The 20402-nt window shown below is 29.8% G+C and overlaps 1 protein-coding gene across 2 annotated transcripts; it reads right to left on the bottom strand.

Moving 5' to 3' along the window:
• Positions 1-119: 119 nt before the first annotated feature.
• On the bottom strand, positions 120-18710 carry LOC107441231 (BTB/POZ domain-containing protein 6-A). 2 transcript variants are annotated; one of them, XM_016054410.5, is made up of 4 exons: positions 18553-18710; positions 3865-4120; positions 2474-3070; positions 120-912 (listed from the first exon to the last, which is right to left on the bottom strand). In XM_016054410.5, the coding sequence occupies exons 2-4, from the start codon at positions 4101-4103 to the stop codon at positions 411-413; spliced, it is 1338 nt and encodes a 445-aa protein (XP_015909896.1). In that variant the 5' UTR covers positions 4104-4120; positions 18553-18710; the 3' UTR covers positions 120-410. The 2 variants fall into 2 exon arrangements, with proteins under 2 accessions (XP_015909896.1, XP_087013928.1); XM_087157802.1 differs by lacking the exon at positions 18553-18710 and adding an exon at positions 14049-14172.
• Between the last annotated feature and the right edge of the window lie 1692 nt (positions 18711-20402).

Genomic DNA, 20402 nt, shown 5'->3' on the forward strand with positions numbered 1-20402 from the left:
TTCTGGACATTATTCTAGATTCAGTGGTGAAATCAATTCATTTTTTACCTCCCGGTAACTGTGACAGAGATTTGATGAGGGATACAATTAAATTTCTACCAATAAAAAATAAAAAAACGTTTTTTTTTGTGACACTTGATTTATTAAATTATTGGATTCAATGCTGAAGTCAATTCATTTTTACCTCCCGGTAACTGTGACAGTAATTTGATGATTACTGGTATTTATTTGATGATGACTGGACACAATTCAACTTCTCTAAATGAAAAAAACGTGTTTTTCGTATTGCTGGTTTTACTGAATTACTGGGTTCAGTGCTGAAACCACTTCATCATCTAGTCAATCATTGATTTATTATTAAATTTCACCCTAAAAAAATATAGTTTTATTTTTCCTGCAATAATTTTTTTTCAATCAGGGATGCAAATTAATTCTTTAACAGGAAACAACAGACTGCTTCTATCATCTACCTTGAAATTGCACTTCATTACAGAACTGGCCGACTTAAGCGTAAATTCTTCTTTTGTGAATTCCATAATTTTCACACCTTCTCCAGTAGTTTCTACTGTTAAACTACCTATGTCCCCATCATCAAGACGCAGAAATTCATCGAATAAAACTTCTTCGATTTGATCATTACATTCCTGATTGTCAGCTTTTTTGACTATTTTTGCTCTTGAATATTGTTTTGTTGTCTCGTTATACAACGTAATATCAATTTTTAATTGTATGTGAGAAAAAGAATAACAGGGAATTGGTTTCATGGCCACGACCAGGCCATACATTGTGATGCCAGATCCTTCAACAGACAAACGAATGTATTGTTTGAATCGTTTAGTTGAGATCCTCATGATGTCTTCATTATATCTATATTTAGTTGGTATTTTTAATCTTGATGCACTTTTTATGGACCTGAAATATAAAACAAAAATCTTTATGTGTCAATGGGGGAGAAATTGTGTCCGATAACGGACCTTTCGCAAAATTTTCTAGTGTTAAAACGAACTTGTCATTAAGTAGATAGTTTAAAAGAATCCTTAACAAATACTTTATCGAAAAAACTATCCCTTCACAAAACTACTTTTGAAAAACGGAGGTAATTACGATTTTAGTTAACAATTTTAAAACTATTAAAAGACTTGGTTGGTGCGTGGGTTTTTCTCACAAAAACAGAGCCATTTTCCCTCATACTCACAAAATTATGATTAGAATTTCCCAACTTCATAAAATTAGAATTTTCACAAAAAGTCAGAAGAGAATATTTGTTTTTGAGATTTTTTACGAAATCGGGACCGATTTTCACTAATTCACAAAATTAGGAATAGATTTTTCATGATTTCACAGAAGTCTTAAATAACCTATGATTATTGTGTTACGACCAGTATTGGGCTTTTAATGAACAAAATTTCCATTTAAAGTGGTTTATAGTAAAACAATTCAATTTGTTTGTGTACAACGATACAAAACATTTATAAAAATATTTTTTGAAGAATTTTATTTGGTGTGTGAAACTTAATTCGAATCACATGTTATGTTAGTTACGTAACAGGAATGTTAATGCAACTATAAATGAAAAGCCGCATGAAAAATTAAATTTTATTTCAGTCACATTTCTTTAAGAGAGATTAGAGACTCAAAATAGAGGGTTGTATAGAGTGCTGGTGAGGAAGGATAGGTATTGAGAAGAAAAATAGTAAGTGCTGGAGTATTAGAAATAAGAAAGAAAAAGGAAACAACAGTGTCTTAATAAAAAAAAAAGATGAGCAGTGGTGGTGCTGTTCTGATATCGGAGGCAGAATGGGATACAAACCACAGAATTCGTTCTTTATAAATTAAATTCCGTTACAATATAATTAATTTTACTTGGAAAAAATCTGACCTTTCGGAATCTCGACTAGGATTATTTCAGTCTCCGCCCTATATCACGACTAGACGAGATAGGATTGATGGTTCTTTTAATGAAAAGCGCCTGATTTTAATTCACAGAGCGTTCGAAATTCCTAACCAACTAATCGAAATTTTATGAGCTATTTTCTTAGTTTAAATTGAACTATTTTTCTATGATAGAGCCAACAGAAGTTTCTCTGAGAAACTATCACAAATAATTAATAGTTTTCTGATAATTTCCACCAATGGTATTTTCCACAATATATACTCCTTGCATACATCCTTGCTAAAAGGGTATCAGAAATTTTGTATTAAGTACTTTAAATAAACTAAAGCAATACTTACAAAGTTTCATCTGTTTGAATTTATATGAAACCGAGACAAGTCGTAATCATGAATAGTTACAACAATTAATAAAATATAAACAAATTTGAGATATCACATACAAGAATTTTTTTTAAAACTATTGTGACTATGTATTTTAATTCCTTCTATGTATTCTTATTCCTTCCCCATGAGACACCCATGACTTCGAATGTTTTTTTTTATAACTAAAGTATGTATTTAAGATGGGAATATTACTTACCTATTTTTAAATTCTACACATAAGTTTGATGGCAGTCGAACAGATTCCTTTCTATTTGACATCGCAATATTCCAAAGAATAGCCAACTGCTCAGAGTTATCTAATAAATCATAATGTTGAAAAACATCTTCCAGTTCTTCGAAACCAAGTGTTAAAAAACGAACATATTTCAGAAGATCTTCTATTGAATTTCGAATATTTTTGGTACATTTATCTACACCTCTCTTTTTGCATTGTTCTTCTCCCCACTTCCATAGAGATTCTATGATTGTTTTCTCAGATTTAATATCCATGAATTCTAATTCCAGGATTCTTTGAAAAGTTGCTATTGAAATGAAAAGCATGCTTGAAGAAATCAAAATTTTAGAAGCATGTCGAGACACGTAACTGAGACAACGATTTTGTAATTTTTTCAACTCCAAAAAAGCAGCTTTTTCATAAAGGGAGAGTACTGTTTCGAAGCTTAAAACTGCGTGAGAAAGCAAATAACTTTCGCAAAGCTCAATTAAATTATCTATTAGATACTTCTTGCCACAGTAAGCTGCTTCAAATGCTTGAAACTCATTTTCGAATTTTGCAGTGTCTGTATATAGGTATCTAAAAAAGAAACAATTTTTGATATCTTTGTGCATTAGAAATAATATAATACATTAGAAGAAAATATACAGGTCATACATTTTGCAGTAAATGTGTAAAAACTACTGGTGCTAAATCATTTGGATCACTAAAAGAGACTCGTGTTTTATTTTATTCGGCAAATTGCCAATAATTTATAAAAACAAATAACTTATACTAGTGGGCTCCTTTCCCTACTCGCTTGCATTCGCCAACTCTAAAGATTATTACTCAATCTATGTGGTCCATTTTTTTGAACCAAGCTGTGCACTTTATCAAAGATGTCCTCTTGAGATGTCTAAGCAGACGTTATTTCAGTTACCAGTCCACTAGAAATTCATAAATGATTAATCAGTTACAGATGCAACCAAGAGGATTAGGTTCCTATTGGTATAGGAATGCGAATGAAAATAAAGAAAATAAACCAAGAACCAATCACATTACGATAAATAGAAATTGTGGTAACTCGATGCTGACCTCATTAAAAGCAGAGACAGCTTGAAAAGAATATCATGGTTACCAGAAACTGAGTTTAGTCAAAATTTTACAATTGAAATTTGTTGCCAAAACAAGGAGCCCCGATTCTACACTTTAATCAGATCTATGGTAAACAAACTATGTTAACTTGATGACATAGTATTTTGAAAGTTTCACAAAGGCATGATATTAATTTTATTTATATTAATGTGCAATTTATGTCGCAGATATCTCAAATATGATAATATCTCAAAATTATCACTTAAAATTGAGGATATAAACATGATATTACATTATACCGAAGCATTATGCGAAATCCTGTTTCTGTAACATCCGGTATTCGGATTTCACTTTCATTTTCTGCCATCTTACCGTACAGCATGGCTTCAAACACTTTACTTCCACTGGCAAGTACTAGCTTGTGGCATCGATGAGACAGATCATTGACCAAAAACGTCACATCACAAAGGGATTCCTCAAAAAACAGTTTTGAGATTCTGCTTTTCACATCATCATTCTTTGACGGAATGGCAGCCATTTTTCTTTCTAAGCGAACTGAAACAAGAAATAATTCCACAGTAAAAACAAATAGTTTTGATTTTTCAGTTACAAATACTTTTCATTTTGTAACAAACTTTTTGTGTTAAATAAATACATTTTCTTTCGTTTTTTTTTTGTGACTGATGCTTTAGAACAGAATCTAATATCTATCGTTTGTAATTGGATTCTGTTCTTAAAATTTAATAGTTGTTTAGCGTCTCAAAAGTTTTTTAGAATGAGTCTTTACTATCGTTTTCGTAAATACTGAAAAATTTGCTTAAGCAAACAAAAGTTAAAAAAAGAAGAAAAAAAATTAAGGAAAAGATTTTTTCCTACATTAACTTAAGATTTTGTACCATAATACTTATCCCTAGATAACTTATGTTCACCAAATATTCTCGAGACATGCATCAATTTTACGAATTCGGTATGTAACATTAACGTTTTATGTTCTTCAAAGATTGCAAAGATTAAAATTTGTCATAACTAGCTGAATACCCGTTCTTCGCACGGGAGAATAAAAAAAAAGAGAAAAGAATCAATAAATCAGTACTGAGAAACACGACGCAATGATGCTGAAAAAGTTGAAAGGCATATACGGACACAATTAAAGAGCTTGATGGAAGAACCAGGTGAATGAAATTTTTAATTGAATTAACTAACTATAGAAAATAAGATAAAGTGGTTGCATCAATATGGGTATGTTTAATTGTAACTGAGCTGTTTTTGTTTTCACTTTTATCTTAACATAATTGATCCATATTAGTTTTTAATATACTTGCATAACTTTTATTTAAAATTAGGTAGTGGTACATAAAATAAATTATTAGTGCCCCCTTCTAATAAATCGGCAATAAAATAGTTCAGATACACGTGTTCTTCAATTAATATAGCTAAAATAATTTTAATATTTTTTATTTAATGTTATATGTTGTATTCTTTGGTAGCCTTGCGTTTTTGAAGTAAGCCTAGCTCGTTGTTTGTAATTTATACCATTGGAATAAAGATAAAATGTATTTAGCATCTCTTGGCATGATGGCATTGCTCCCAGCCGATTCATGATAGTTAAAATTAACCACTATTAAGTGATTTTCACAGGCACATATACCTTTTCGAGGAGCTGTTAAACACTTAATTCAAATCTATCCGTATTAAAACTGATTGGTGCAGTTAGTATAATTGGTACTTACTGCATAACACATCAATATTTGAGTTTATGCGTATTTATCAGTGGCAGCCAACTAAAGCCGAATTTTTTTAATTAGAACTTCATACGGATTTTGGAGCATGACCATTTCTCTACCTTCGCCTTTAATTTAGTGTTAAAATATTAATAAGTATTGGTGGGAAAATGTTCTTTTAATTCAAATTCATTAAAATATTAAAACACTATCTTAGTTACCACTGGAAAAAAATGTTTTCCGAAACTACGCAAAACCCGTTGCAGAATTTTTATCAAAACCAATTCGCCAATTGCCATAAAATACCAGTAGTACTCATCACCGTCAGTGATACATTGAGAATAACGATTTTTTACTGTTTTTTTAAACAAATTTTCAATAAATCTTTCCTCCATGAGCTTGACTTTTTATCACATAGCTTATTGTACTTTATTTCAATTAATACACATTATCAATATTAATTTAAAATTAGTGTCAATTATAATATGCAGATTTTTTACGGTTACCCAAAACACGAATAAGTATCTTTTCTACTTATTTTTGCTCTTTAGTTCAGAAGTTACTTTTTTTTAAAATTTCAATTAATATAGATTACCAACATTAATTAAACATCATTGTCGTCAATGATAGCATGACGATTTCTTACGGTTCTTTGAGCTATATACATAGCTAGTACATAGCCTTTTTTTATTTTAATATGCTTAACTTAATTAATTAAGCATCATTGGTGTCGTTTTTTTATGTTTCTCCTAAACCAGGGATGGGCAAACTTTTTTGGACGATGGCAAAAAATCGAGAAAAAAAAGTTTGATGGGTTGAGTTAAAACTTCTAAAATAAAAAAACGATATACAAGTTTTAATTTAAATATTTAATGAGATGAATGAAATTGCGATTTCATTTTTAAAAGTTCCTTATATTGAGGCTCGAAGTGAGATGTGCTTATTTTAAGTAACGAGGCTAAATGCTTGTCTGTTAGTCTACTTCAGAAATGATTTTTTCTAAGGTTCATAGTTGAAAACACTTGTTCACATATATAAGATGAAGCAAACATGGCACTGATTTTCTGGGCATGAGATATTAAATTTTGGAAACTAGATTTTGGTAATGATTTGCAAAACTCAAACTTTGGTATATTTTGAAACAACAATAGTGTGCAATCTCTCCACACGCAATAAATAATGTTAGAACTCACACCGACAGAAAAATCAGCTCGTTGGAGCTTAAATTGGCTGTCTGCCTCATGGGAAGCACAATTCACCTATGTTAGATTCCATATGTCTGCTCCTCGAGAAAGACAAATGCTCGTTGGAGCTAATCTGCGGCTATTCTATAAAGAACTTCTGCTTTCAACATTTAACCCATTGAAACTGTCTGTGCTAACTATTTCCATCAATTCCATCAATAGAGAAAGTAAAAAGGCCATCAGTACTTTGTTAAAAAAGAAAGAACAAAAATAGCTTTAAGCAAAGTAGACAAAATATAGGGGAGAGTCGGGTAGTCCCGCCCACAGTCAATTTCATATGTATGGAATATTTTTCAAGTCAATGGACCATCGGACATTAATTGTTATATTAAAAAAGATTATTTTCAAAGTTTCAAGTATTCATGCAGCTGTTAACATGGTAAACAATAGTTTTGAAAATATGTTGAATACAGTAGTCAGGAAATTAAGAAAAATTGTTTGAATGTTTCGATTAAACTTCATTTTAATACTAAAAAAATATTTTTTTCTATAAATACAGCATTAAAGTATGTAGTCTTAAGTTTAATTTGCACAAAGAAAGAAGTTTATATGTGAAAAATTGTTCGAGTAATTACAAATTAACAAAAAAAATGGATTTCGGGTAGCCCCACTCACATAAATGTCGGGTATCAACGCCCAATTTTATTTCGTCGATAAATGTACGGTTGAAAAGATTATTATTTTATTGCTTCAAATTTGAATGTTATATGCATTTTCAACAACAAATATTGTTGTTATTAAATGATTGTTATTAAAAGATAGAATTCACTAAAAGTATATAAATATGTAATAAATAAAATAATTTTGTGATAAAAATTATAATGAGGTTTATCTGTTGTCAATACATTGGTCAATTTCATTTACACCTGAAAAAACAGTCAAAAAACATAATTTTTGTAACGGGAGGGGCTACCCGACACATTTTGAAAAGAGCTAAAAAACATGTTTTTTTAAATTTCTATTTTTTTTAAGTTAAACTATTCTTTTTCTGTTTATTCTTTTTGCATTATTTAATTAGATGGTAAAACAATAGAAACATACAAAAATATTGATTATTACTCAATATTATGCAGAAATATAAGCAATACTCTTTAAGTGGGATGGGCTACCCGACTCTCCCTTAGATGTATAATGTATCTTGTTTATATTCACCACGGATCGGCAAGTTAAAATTCTATCCGTGGGTCGGATAAAACCTTCCGGCTGGCCACAGTTGGCCCGCGGGCCGTAGTTTGCCCATCCCTTTCCTAAACGAATAAGTACCACTTTCCCATTAATTTTGATTTTGTATACATAATTTTTTTCTATTCGTGATCGCAAGAGTTTGCCCTCTAGTGGGAGCCTGAAAATATCAGGCATTTATTTATTAAGTTTTAATTCAGTTTCATCGGAATCATTGGCAGAGTCAAATGCCTTTTTCTAAGCAGCGAATAAGAAGCAAAATTTCCCGAAATAAAAGACCGAAGAACTTGAAAAAACTTTCCAGAGAATTAGTTAATCTTTCAAGAACAGAACACGCCAAGCATTTGAAGAAAAATTCCTCAATAATTTTTATCTTTCTATTATCAACAAACTTGCAACTGATAACTTCCGATTTCGGGATCCCATACTGTTACAGATGTGTGTACTGATATAAAAAACATTTTTTTTTGATCTTCAATTCATTACGAATTAAAGAGAAGACAACATTGCTTTCTTCACTCCAATGTATAAATGTGAATACAGAACTGTAATAGTTTTAGAATATTCTTCTTTTTTATAGAATAGTATATATTTCTGTATTTATATAATTCGGAAAAAAACAATAAAGTATCATACGAATTACTTGAAATAGTATCATTTGTGCTGATTATTATTAAATTTTTATCGTTTTCGTGGTAAGTATTTTTTAGTTTTGAAAGAATAATTTCAACTAGAATTCCGCTATTCTGTTTTTAAGCTACATATTAAAATTCATATCGAGATCTTTCAATTATAAAATTTTGTTGTGTGGTATGTTATCTAAAAGTAATGAAGGGATAATCTATGTACATATTATTTGAAAATAAAGGTCATTTCATTCGGAATTCTCCGGATTTATAAAGCAGGTAAGTGTTATAATTTATAAAATAAAAAATTTTACTTGTGAATAATTTTTTTTTCTTATTTGATGATAATTTTCTATGGAATGATTTTCTACGTCCGAATATGAATAAAAAAAGACAAAAACAAAAAGCATGAAAGTTTTTTATTTTAATGTGAGGAATTTTTAGAATTGTTTTTTTGTTTGTTTAGTAAGCATTCTTTATTTTACGTTTTTTATTTTCTAAATAATGATTTTTATTGAAACTTAAAATTTTTTGATAAAAATTGCTGTCAAAAAACTTTTTTTACAAAATTAAGTTACATGCAATTATGAGGCTTATGTATACTTTTTGCTTATTTTAATGTTTGAAGTAATATGATTCGTAAAACTATGGAACGTAAAGTTTAAATAGGCATTTCAAGTTATATCATTAAATTTAGTAAAATTACTTCTCAGGTATTAGGTTTTAACTCTAATAAGAAAATACATATTTTTTTCTATTTATTTACAAATATATTCTTTCGATGTGTTTTGGACGTTCCTTCTCTAAAAGAAAAGAGGAACCATTTTATTAATATCGTTTGCATAAGAAAGAATATCAAACATTTTTTTTTAAAATTTAATAAGCCACAATAAAGAAGGAACGATATAATGCTACACGCTACAATAAAGGTGTCTCCAGAGTAACTGAGTGACTGTGCATATAGAAATCGCAGGTATTCGTCTCATACAACAACGCCCCCTATAGTTCGAAGCTGTCGCGAATTCCATTACCGTTGGTTTTAAATAAGTATATTTTTAGAAGCAAGTTTAAAAAAATTAATATAAAAAAAATAAAAGCACTTGGTGTGAGACAAATTGTAAATTTGGTGACGTAGACCACGCGTTCTACCACGTAATGTTCATTGAATTTATCTGACATAGCTAATATAAAATAATTAAATGTTTAAAGACGTGCAATAAACTATTTTTTGATCAAATAGAGCTATGAAGTAGCAATTATCACTGATATTATCTTTAAAATAAATGATAAATTGAATTGTTAAAATTTAAAACAATGGATGACACTTAACCGATCAGGAAATTTTATTTCGTTTTCCACTCATCGCGCTCGAACGGTTTGTTGAATGTTCTGATGCTGACAGTGACCTTCCTCGTGCTTTGAACTATCTGCATACCAAATTTTATAACTTTCGGTCTGATGGTTTATGAGTCTATAAAGGACACACTCACAGACATTCATTTTTATATAAACTCTTGTTTGTGAAAATTGCAACACCATGAAGGAATCATCATAATTGAATGAAATTTAATACACAGTTGAGTGGTAGTGGTACAAATAAATGATTAAACTTTCAAAGCAAACAAACAGTAACAAGAGATCAAAATCAGTATTTTGAGTAACCACCACGCTCCGCAATAAGTGCTGCTACACGACAAGGCATGGAGTCAAGCAAACTTTGAATGTCTGTCTGAGGAAGAGAATTCAATATTGTTTGAATGCGTACCCAAAGTTCGTCTGTAGAAGCAACAGGACGAGGATTACGAGCGAGACGCCGACCAACGAAATCCCACACATGCTCAATCGGCGACATATCCGGGGAATACGCCGGCCAAGGAAGAAGTTGTACCTGTCGCGATGCAAGGAAGGATTGAACAGTCCTAGCAATATGAGGGCGGGCATTGTACTGTTGAAATACAGCACCTGGCAAGGTTTGAAGTAAGGGAACAGCTTGAGGCTGTAGAACTTCACTGATGTACTGGTTGCTGTTCAGATTACCCACAATTCATAGCAATTGAGATCGTCCATGATATGCTATGTCACCGCAGACCATAACCCCGGGTGTTCGACCACTGTGACGTTCGATAACGCACTCCGGAAGATGGCGTTCACCGGTATAGCATCTGACACGAATGCGGCTATCATGGTACCACAAATTGAAGCGGGATTGGTCAGAAAACACGACACGCTGACAATCAGCAAGTCAGTCCCTATGCTGGTTGGCCCATTGCTGCCGCAGGCGGCGAAGATTTAGCGTGAGGGGGATCCTGTATAAAGGAGTCCTTGCGCGCAGTCCACGCTGCAGCAGACGTCTACGAATTGATAAAAGATTGATACGATTGATACGCACAATGAAACACCTGCAGCTATTGACCACCGTGCTGCCAGTTGTCTAGAGGGAGCCGTACGGTCCGTTAGCGCAACGCCGAACAGGTGTCTATCATCGCGAGCTGACGTGACATATCATGGTCCGCTCCCGGATTTCCGAGTTGTCCGACACTCGTCTATCCACTGCTTTCAAACACGCATCACTGTGCTGCTGTCACGCTGCACACGAGCGGCTACTGCACGATAAGATAATCCAGCTTCACGAAGGCCGATGATTCTCCCCCGTTTAAACTCCGTAAGTTGTTGAAATCTCGCTCTCTTTCGTCGAATAGGAATAAGTAATGACTAAGCTGACATTTACCACTAGCAGATAACCACCGATAACCATACTCGCTAGGCTACAGTCGTCTATTTATTCGGATCCATCCGCCGTTCAGAGGGCGCTGCTCAGCATACACATGCACTACGGGTCTGAAATTCTAATCATTTGCATATCATGCTCTACTTTGCATTTCCTGAAAATTTCAGCTCACTCGCGTAAGTCCTTCATGGTGTTGCAATTTTCACAAACATGAGTTTATATAGATTAATATTTTAATAAAAATTATGAGTATTTCGCTTCAGTTACTTTAAATTATTTGGCATATATTAAAGAAATACAAATGAAATTAAATAAACAAAATTTAATGATTACGCTTCTTAAGTGAGTTTAAACGGTGAGAATAAGATTATTTCTGCCAGACCAGACCAAAAACGAAAAACGTTTGTGCATCATTTTCGAAAGACAAGTGAGTGGTTGGTGATGATGAAGTTGTATTATGAAAGTGATTCATTCTTTGTTTTTGGTCAGACAAAAATCGAAATATTTTTCGTTTTTGGACCACTCGAATAATGTAGGTTTTAAAACTGCAGCTTTATTTTACTCTTTACTTTTTTTTATTTATCTGCTTGCTTGGTTGTTTACGGAAAGACGACAAAATTTCGATCACGATTAAATGGCGAAAAAGTTTGCATGCTCCGTTTAGAAAACAATTGTGAGTAAAATTGTCATCAGGCACTAATTGCAAATTTATCACACTAAATAGTCGGAATTTCAATTGATGATAAGACAATACATACTGTCTGTTGGGCAGCATTAAAGCTTATATTGTCTTCAAACACACAGTTACAAATTTGTTTATTTTAGCTGCTCTTTTGACAATATGAAATCTAATTCTTCTTTGTAACTGCCACAGAACGATTGAAACTTGCAATATTGTCAATATTGTCAGCGGTGTAGTTACAGTCTTTTGTTAGTTGGAATATTTATTGACGATGAATTCCAAATTTAACGATCAAGAAACTATTTGAAACTTGTGATATCAATCAGCGCAAAGTGTCAGTTAAAGTTTAAGTCAAACTTAAAGTGACGATAATTTGATTTGGCTATGAAATAACAACAAAATCTACTTGTCGGGAACCAATCAAAATTTGCATCGTTTTCGGAACTACAGTCAAAATTGTTCATTCTAAGTAATGGGAAAGGTGTAGATATGTCAATTACGGGATTCTATCGTCACGCATATGAAAAGCTAGTAGTTTTAAAAACATTAAAAAGTAATCAAATTTTTAATTTGTAATCTATGGAGTCAATTTATTAGTTATGTTGCACTGATTTAATTATAGTTATGCTATGTTAAGAATGAATTTAGAATATAGGTTTGTTAAGAAAGTAACACTTGCGAAAATTACAACTTTATATGAATTTTCCTTTTGTTCTCTTTTTTGGTGTTGTTGTTGTTGCTTATCCCCTTGGTCTAGAGTCCTAGACCAAGTCCAGAAGATCATGTCGCATCACCTTTTTTGGTGTTCTTAGTCTAAACTTTCATTAATAAGCTCTAAATGACTTCGGAAAAAACTGAACTTCCGATTTTTATTCGTTATTGCGATAAACGAGATCTTAGAGATGCGAGATTTTAGAGTTAGAGATGCTGTAAGGGTGTTGCAGAAATTTTTTAACTACCTAATATTTACTATAAGTAGAAAAATGATTTAATATTTAAAATGATTTTAGGAGTAAATCATTTTAAATATTAAATCAGAAAATTTCAGGAAATACCTAGTTGCAATATTTCAAAATTAAATAATGTTTTAAAACAGAAGAATATAATAAAGGATGTCCCAAAATCTACCCAAGATTTGAATTCAATCGAAAATTAATTAATTTAGTGTTTGCATCAACCAGAAAAAGAATTCAGTTTGACAACTATGGGGTTACTGACAGTATAGGGTTATTTAAAATATAGCACTACACGAAAGAACTTATTAATTGTTGAACAATATTTAAAAAATAATGAAACTTTGACTGCTGTAATTCGATGAGATATTTCCTCGCCGTGTGTTATCTTGTTTCGATGATCAGAATCGGCCTTCTAGATCACGTGATTTAACACCATTGGATTTCTTTCTATGGAGTTATTTGAAGTCAAAGGTTAACAAGCTTACGTCCATCCGTGCATTGGAGGAAGTGATTCAACTCTGCATCAACAAAATTCAGCCACATTTATGCAAAATGGTAATGAATTATTTCGATAAAAGAGTGCGAATGAACCAGAAAAGCTGTGCAACTCATTTGACTTACGTACTATTCCATACATAACCCATCTTATATACTTTGTGTTTCAATAAGAAGAAAAATCTATTAGTTGGAAAGAAAAAAAAACTGTGTATTCTATTTATTTCCAATCTTGGATATCTTTTGGGACTTTGATATGTCTAGGCAAAGTCCTCAGCCCGATTAAATTCATTTGATGAATAACTTATTCTCTCACTTCCCATGAAGTTATAAAACTGAAAATTGTAAATTGAAAATTGTTGAATTTATTTTTATGAGATAAATAGATCAGCTAAAAAAATTTATTTCGATATTTAATTTTATTTTATTTTATAACCGTCTTTGAACAGCAGACCCAATTTTGGGTTTAGAACTACTAATGCTCAACTCCGTAGCCTTGTAATTTGTAAACCAATCCAGAAGATAAGAAAACTCCTGGATCAGTACCCCCAGAGGCATTGATTTGTTATGGGAATTTGGAGGACTTGGAGGAAAGAAAGATAATAATTATGGAATTGAAGAGCAAGAATATTTGATAATAAAATAAAAATGATGACCATAAAACACATGTGACGAAAAATATGATGATAATATAAGAAATTATAAGACAGCAATTAAAATTACTGCTGTAAATATATTATCAGGCTTAAAGATCTGTAAAAAAATAACTTTTTTCATCTAAATGATGTGAAATAGAATTAAAATATTAACGTTAACAGAGAAATAAAGAAAGCTTAAAACGTTATTTACCCTTAATCACAAATAAATCCTTAAGACAGCTTTAGCTTTCTGATGGAAAAGTGTTTTCAAATAGTACCACCTTAAAACTGAGTATAAAAAAAACGGAGAAAAATTTTTCCACAGCATATCGAACTCACTTTAGAAAATGAAACTGCTTATTTATGTGATGCAGCATTGAAGCGTTTAGTCATTCTAAAACAGCTTTCTTGCGTCATTTTTTTCCAGTATGGCAGAGAAACGAAATTTGACAGAAACGTTGGTCAACTTTAAAGTGTCAAGGATACTTCTGAAGTAAGAGTTTTCTTCAGGGACCAGCGCGATGCTGTTTTCTGCAACGCTGCTTAACGACAGATTGCGTTATAGTTTTAACTTCGACTTTTACTTAACCTTTTGAATTAAATGAAATTGATTTATTTTTTATTTTCATATACAAAATACTTTAAGAAAATATTGGGCTTATTTTAAAGTACGAGTTATATTTATGAAATGAACACTGACATAAAACAATAATGCTGTTAAAGAATAAGATGTGTTCAATATTATAAACCAATCATAAAAACAGTAATGTTATAAACTAATTATAGATTTCAATAAATAGTGGTGCGTAAAAGCTCTATTTCACTAAATATTTTTTTATTAACTCTGTGACGGATGTTTTACGTTATTTTTATTTTTCTGCTATTGTCAAGGGTTGTGAAGACATTTATAAAATATTAGTAATTGAACTAGAATTAACACTTTCTATTAAGACATTTTTAAAATATCAATAGTTTCTTAATTTGAAACGTTTGTTGACACATTCAACTTTTTGATAATGCATAATTACTCCATTTGAGATTAATCATATGTTGTGTTGAAGGATAAAAGTTAAAATTTCTGTCAATAAAATAAAACAAATGTAATGAATAAAACAGCTAAATGATTTGTCCATTGATTTGACCCATTTTGCATATAAGCACCTTTTTATTTCTTAAATAGAATATTATTTTTCATATACAAAACTCTGTTTCTGTCTTAATGTAATGTAATCTTATTCCAATGCAAATAATGCCACAGTAAAATATTTGTGCTTAGCCTAAAACTGGTAGAGAACGATCAGTTAGTTGAATGAAGTGGTAAACTGCCAATCTTACTTGTTGTCGTTGACAATTAATTTCTGTCACATGAGTCTTGAGAACTGTTCAAACTATATATAATATGTATGTATCACTTAAATGTTGTGAAATCTGAATTTGAACACCTCTATTCAAAGTTCTTTTTTTCTCTGTATTAATACCAATAAAGGTAATTTAATTTTTGTGTTTTCCTCTCAGAAAAACATTTTTTAAAAGACTTAGTTGCCTAAAAAGGCCCTAGAATATGTTAAACCGATTTCTACAAGAGTAGAGTAATTCATAAAGACTGTGTTTGAATCTCTTACAAAGTTTTCCAGTCAAAAGTATTGCAGTGATCTTTCTGGTTGGAGCAATTTGCCTACTAATCCTTGAGGTATTTGTTTCTTACTTCAAAACATACAGCGCTTCTAACTTCTTGGGAATTAAATTCATCGAGCGGTAAAAAATCTGTCACTGTAAAAGATCTATCATGGAAATATATTTCACCATTTAAAATGACATACCAGATTTTTTTAAAATATTTTAAACTAAAGTTATTTTTTTAAATAACTAGTAAAATTTTTTTAACTATTGAAATGTATTATAATGTTGTCTTATAACCTATACTTATACATTTTGATGGAAAGTGCAGAAGAAAATATAAAATTATTCAATATAAATAAAACTATGACAATCATTAATTTTCGTGTACATAAATAATTTTCAAACTTCATTAAAAATATGCTGAATTTGCACAACGAAACTGCTGAAATATCATATACTTGGTATAAAATCACCCTATAATTTACTCAGCTCTTTTTATTCACTTTTTTTTTTTTTTTTTAAATTTTTAACTTTTGTGTGGTCTGGACACAAATCGATTGCGGCATTCTGTTTCTAGATCACACAAAAGTTATAAATATCCTAGAAATTATTCTAATTTTTCTAAGATTTTATAAATATAGGGCTAAATTAAGAAATTTGTTACCAGACAGTGGCCAGTTGCGGCCTTTTTAATCTGGGTCACTTTTTCGACTTTTTTTAAAAAAAATTTTAACGTAATAAACGCTACTAAAATGAACAAAAAATTTTCTAACCTTTCGACGTAGGCTAATTTAAAATTTATATTGGATAACTTATTGTTTTATTTTATCATTTTAAACTAAATAAATTAAGGGTTTGAGTTTTTGAAGTAATTAGGCTACATAAAACTTATGTTTATTAACAAACAGAAGACTTGTTTGTTACAAAATAAATTAGAAATAATTGTTATCATAATGGTGGAATTGTTCCTATTATTTTATTATTACCATTAGTTTTAAATATTATCAGCCATGAACTACAAATAAAAATACCCCATTGCAGGCGGGCTAACCGTGGGAGGTTTTCGCGGTTTTTCTCTCCTTGTAACTCAAATGCGGGTTAGTCACATCAAAAAGTGAACCACGAAGGCTAGTTTGCTAGAATTCTTAATCCTGGAGTTCTCTTGTTTTCTGAGTTATTGCAAGGTTACGAAGTTGAACATTGAAAGTCGTAAGCTCAGAATTGAGTCTATTGTTCAACCCCGGTTATAAAAGGAAATAAATTGTACACACAGCAAAATTATTGATTCTTTATACCCTGACATTTTGTTACCAAATAATATTGTTACCAAATAATATTGCAATGCATTGTTACCCAAATCAAAAAATATGAATCTTTACCTTAATTTTTATTTAGCATTCTTTTAAAATTAAGAAATGGTTTTAATATGTAATTGAAAACTTTATGAACACTAAGAAAAAAAAAAGGTACCCTAATATTAAAATATTTACCATATGTTTTTAGAAAGCTTTTTTAAAATTGAATGAAAGTTACATAGATTAATAACCAAAAAAAAAAAAAAAAAAAAAAAATTATGAAAGAATCCAAATTCGCAAGAGCAATCATGTGGAATGATTACAATGCTAGTAACCAGCTGCTGAGAATAAAGTAGAACAATAGAATACTTATTCTTATCGCTTTCATAGTTTCCTGCTGAAACATTTAATTCATAAAAACGGAGTAAGTCTCTATGCATTATTTTATAATTGCTATTAAATAATCAAAAAATTACTTTTTAATTCATCAGATGGCTGAAATTAGAGATTTTCAACAAATTTTCAGTCAAATGCATAATTTCAATAAATATTTTTTTTATTAATACTGAGACGTATAATTTTCACTCATTTTATTTTTCTGCTATTTTCAAGGATTTTGAAGTTATCTATAAAAATAATTAATTCAAATAAAGTAAACACAGCGTGAGTTCCTTTAAACCACGCCTTAACTTGAAACGGTTACTACTTTTTGAATGGAATGTATAACTATTCCATTTAAGATAAATCATATTTTTATGATGAATTAAAGTTTTGTAAATAAAATAAATTTCATACAACTAAATTAGTCCATTGGTTTGGTCAATGATACGAACCCTTTCATTTCTTAGCTAAAATATTATTTTTCTTGTACAATTTGTGTCTTAATGGATGAAATTTAAGCTATGACAATAATATCATTTTATAAAATTTCTATGCCTTAGTATAAAAGGGATTTAGTTGTTACTCTGAAAATAACTCAATAAGATCCAATCATTTTAGAATTAGTAAAAATACTTGCTTCATACGTGTTTCAGCATTGAAAAAAAAAGTAGGGTCAAAACTACCACAATATGGTAAAATTTACCGTGTTTATGGTTCTATGGAAACACCAACAAGCTAAATAATTTTTACAGAAACCTTTTGGTAATAATTTTGGTAAAATTAACAATAAAATATAGTTTTAATATTGTATGATAAAACTTGGTAATTCTAATCTACACCTTAACGCATGGGATAAAAATCCTTTATTCGTTTGAATTGGTTTTTAAGTTTCGTAGTTTATACTAAATGTGTGTTAATAAGAGCTATAGTTTTGAAAACCAAAATTTCCGATAAACCTTCACTATATGAATAGAAAAATTACTAAATGAATGGTTTAAATACCATATATTTTGATTTTATTACCAGAATTAGTGTGCTCTTTATTACCACAAATGCTAATACCATACAATGCGGTAATTTACTTGAATTTTTTTTTCTCCGTGAACACAAAATGTTATAATTATTTAATTTTATAATACATAAAGTTACTCTAATTTACTAATGATTGACAAAAACTGACTAAGTCAGTTTATTTATTGCGCAAACTTATAAAGATTGCAGTTTAATTATAAAGAATTTTATATATCAAGACCAATTTTTGGATTTATATAGTATTTTCTAAGTTGTTCAATTAAAATATTTCTTATGGAAAATGCAACTAAAGAATTTATAAAGAACATTTTAGGTAACAATTACAAGATTTAAAGCATTTTTGATCAACAATAACTTTTCCCAATCTATGCAATTGTATTAATTTACCTGTAATTGATGGAAGCTTTCACCAAAAGCACAAAATGACGTTAAGCTGTGTAAATATTAGGCGAAACTGTTTGTCACTTAATCTCTATTGTTTTTCAGCTTCAAATAACAAACCAAAGCCATGAAAGCCTTTTATCTTATCGATTTGAGGGACGCTCCTGAAAATTGTCAGATAAAATAAATTTTTAATCGATTCTTGATAAATCTTATAATAAAATATAAGTTTCGAAATATGTATAATTTTTAATGAATAAAATAATTATCTTTTAATTACTAATTAAGTATATTTTTTTAATTAATTGATTTTTAAAATTCAACTGATAAAAAATTTAACACCATTCTCCAAAATTTCGACTATAAATGATTGTTTAAAATTTTGTGTAATTTTATAAGGCATATTTCAATTTTATTATTATCTTTTTGATATTGAAAAAAGAAAATATAATATATTTATATATTTTAGAGAAGCTCCTAAAAGAAATAACTAGTAAAAAAACAGATTATTTCAGGTAAGTAATATTTTTTTTTCTTATAAAGGATAGAGTAGGAACTCATTAATGTAAAAAACTTCTGAATAACTTATTTGCTTCACTTTAAATCTAATTTCTTTTTCTAGCAAAATTTTGCCCAATTTTTTTTTTTTTACAAAGAGTGTATGAAGGACGTATGGATAATTTTCAAATTTTTTTTGATACCTTAAGTACGAGTCATTTTAATTACTGAAACAAAATGATTCCAAATAACATTTTTGAACATTCAAATTAATGTTTTTAGTAATAGATTGTTTGAAATTGTCATTTTAGAAATAATTCCTGAGTAATACTTTTTTAATATGTCAGTTTCAGCTAAACTGCTAAGTCCAAGCCTTCTTTAACCATCTTAACAGATGGCTTAATTGCATATAAATTGTAATAGATTATATAAATTGTGAATTATGTAGTCTAAGGAAATAAAGCTTTTATAAGGTAAAAATGTTTTCTTCACTTTCTCTTCTGTTACTGTCATAATTGTTTTAAATTTAATGCTTAATTGATTTTTCTTTATGGAAAGATCAAATTGCGTTTTTCAGCTTTATGCAGATATTTTTTTAATTTAACCTGTCCAAATAAATTGACTTGCAGTTGTTTTTTTCTTTCCTCTGTTCTGAGTAACTTTATTTATTGATTTTAATTTAGTATTTCATTAAACATTAAGTTTATTAAAATAAATATAGGTATGTAGAACTATTTATAGGATTGAAATTCAGTTATCTGTAGAGCAAGAAAATTTAAAATTTAGCTATACTGTTAATTTTCCCTCTTTGTTACCTTTTTTTACTTTGTTACCTATCATTTATTAAGTTTTATTTCCCAATATAATTTAACAAAAAGCAATTTTAGTGAATTGCAGTGTAAATTTGACTAAAGTTTGTTTACTGTTTCAGATCAGCAAACTAGGTAAGGAACGCACTAGCAATATTTATTTCCACAGCTTAACTTAATTCAATTTAAGTACACAATTAAAAATCCATTTAATACAAGAATTTAAAATTCCCTCATTTATTCGATACAAATATTTGTTCTACAAATCTATTGAGTTCACCGTAGGAATGAACATCACTTCTCTCGTTCGGTTAAAAAAGATTTTCAAATATTAATGTCAAAATAGTTTTTAAAAGTTTTTTCATTAAATTGGATGGATTTTCATAAAGTAAGAGGGGACCTTGTTATAGCGAAGATAAATTAATAACCCTTTTGATTTATGCATTAGATTATGCGTTGTAAGACTGGCAACTAAACGGTTGAATAAATTTAATACAACTACGTGTTAAAAGGTGTTTTGTAATTACTGACACAGTTATGCATGATTAT

Source organism: Parasteatoda tepidariorum, chromosome 1 (assembly GCF_982258835.1).
Source record: "Parasteatoda tepidariorum strain Cologne lab strain chromosome 1, Ptep-v5.0, whole genome shotgun sequence".
Lineage (NCBI taxonomy): Eukaryota > Metazoa > Arthropoda > Arachnida > Araneae > Theridiidae > Parasteatoda > Parasteatoda tepidariorum.

What these genes read in the sequence shown, in the direction of transcription:
- LOC107441231 (XM_016054410.5), bottom strand. Translation starts at nt 4,103, where the DNA reads ATGGCTGCCATTCCGTCAAAGAATGATGATGTGAAAAGCAGAATCTCA. An exon ending in GGATTTCGCATAATGCTTCG is followed by an intron (nt 3,071 to 3,864) that starts GTATAATGTAAT and finishes TTTCTTTTTTAG; the next exon opens with ATACCTATATACAGACACTG. An exon ending in TGTGTAGAATTTAAAAATAG is followed by an intron (nt 913 to 2,473) that starts GTAAGTAATATT and finishes TTTATATTTCAG; the next exon opens with GTCCATAAAAAGTGCATCAA.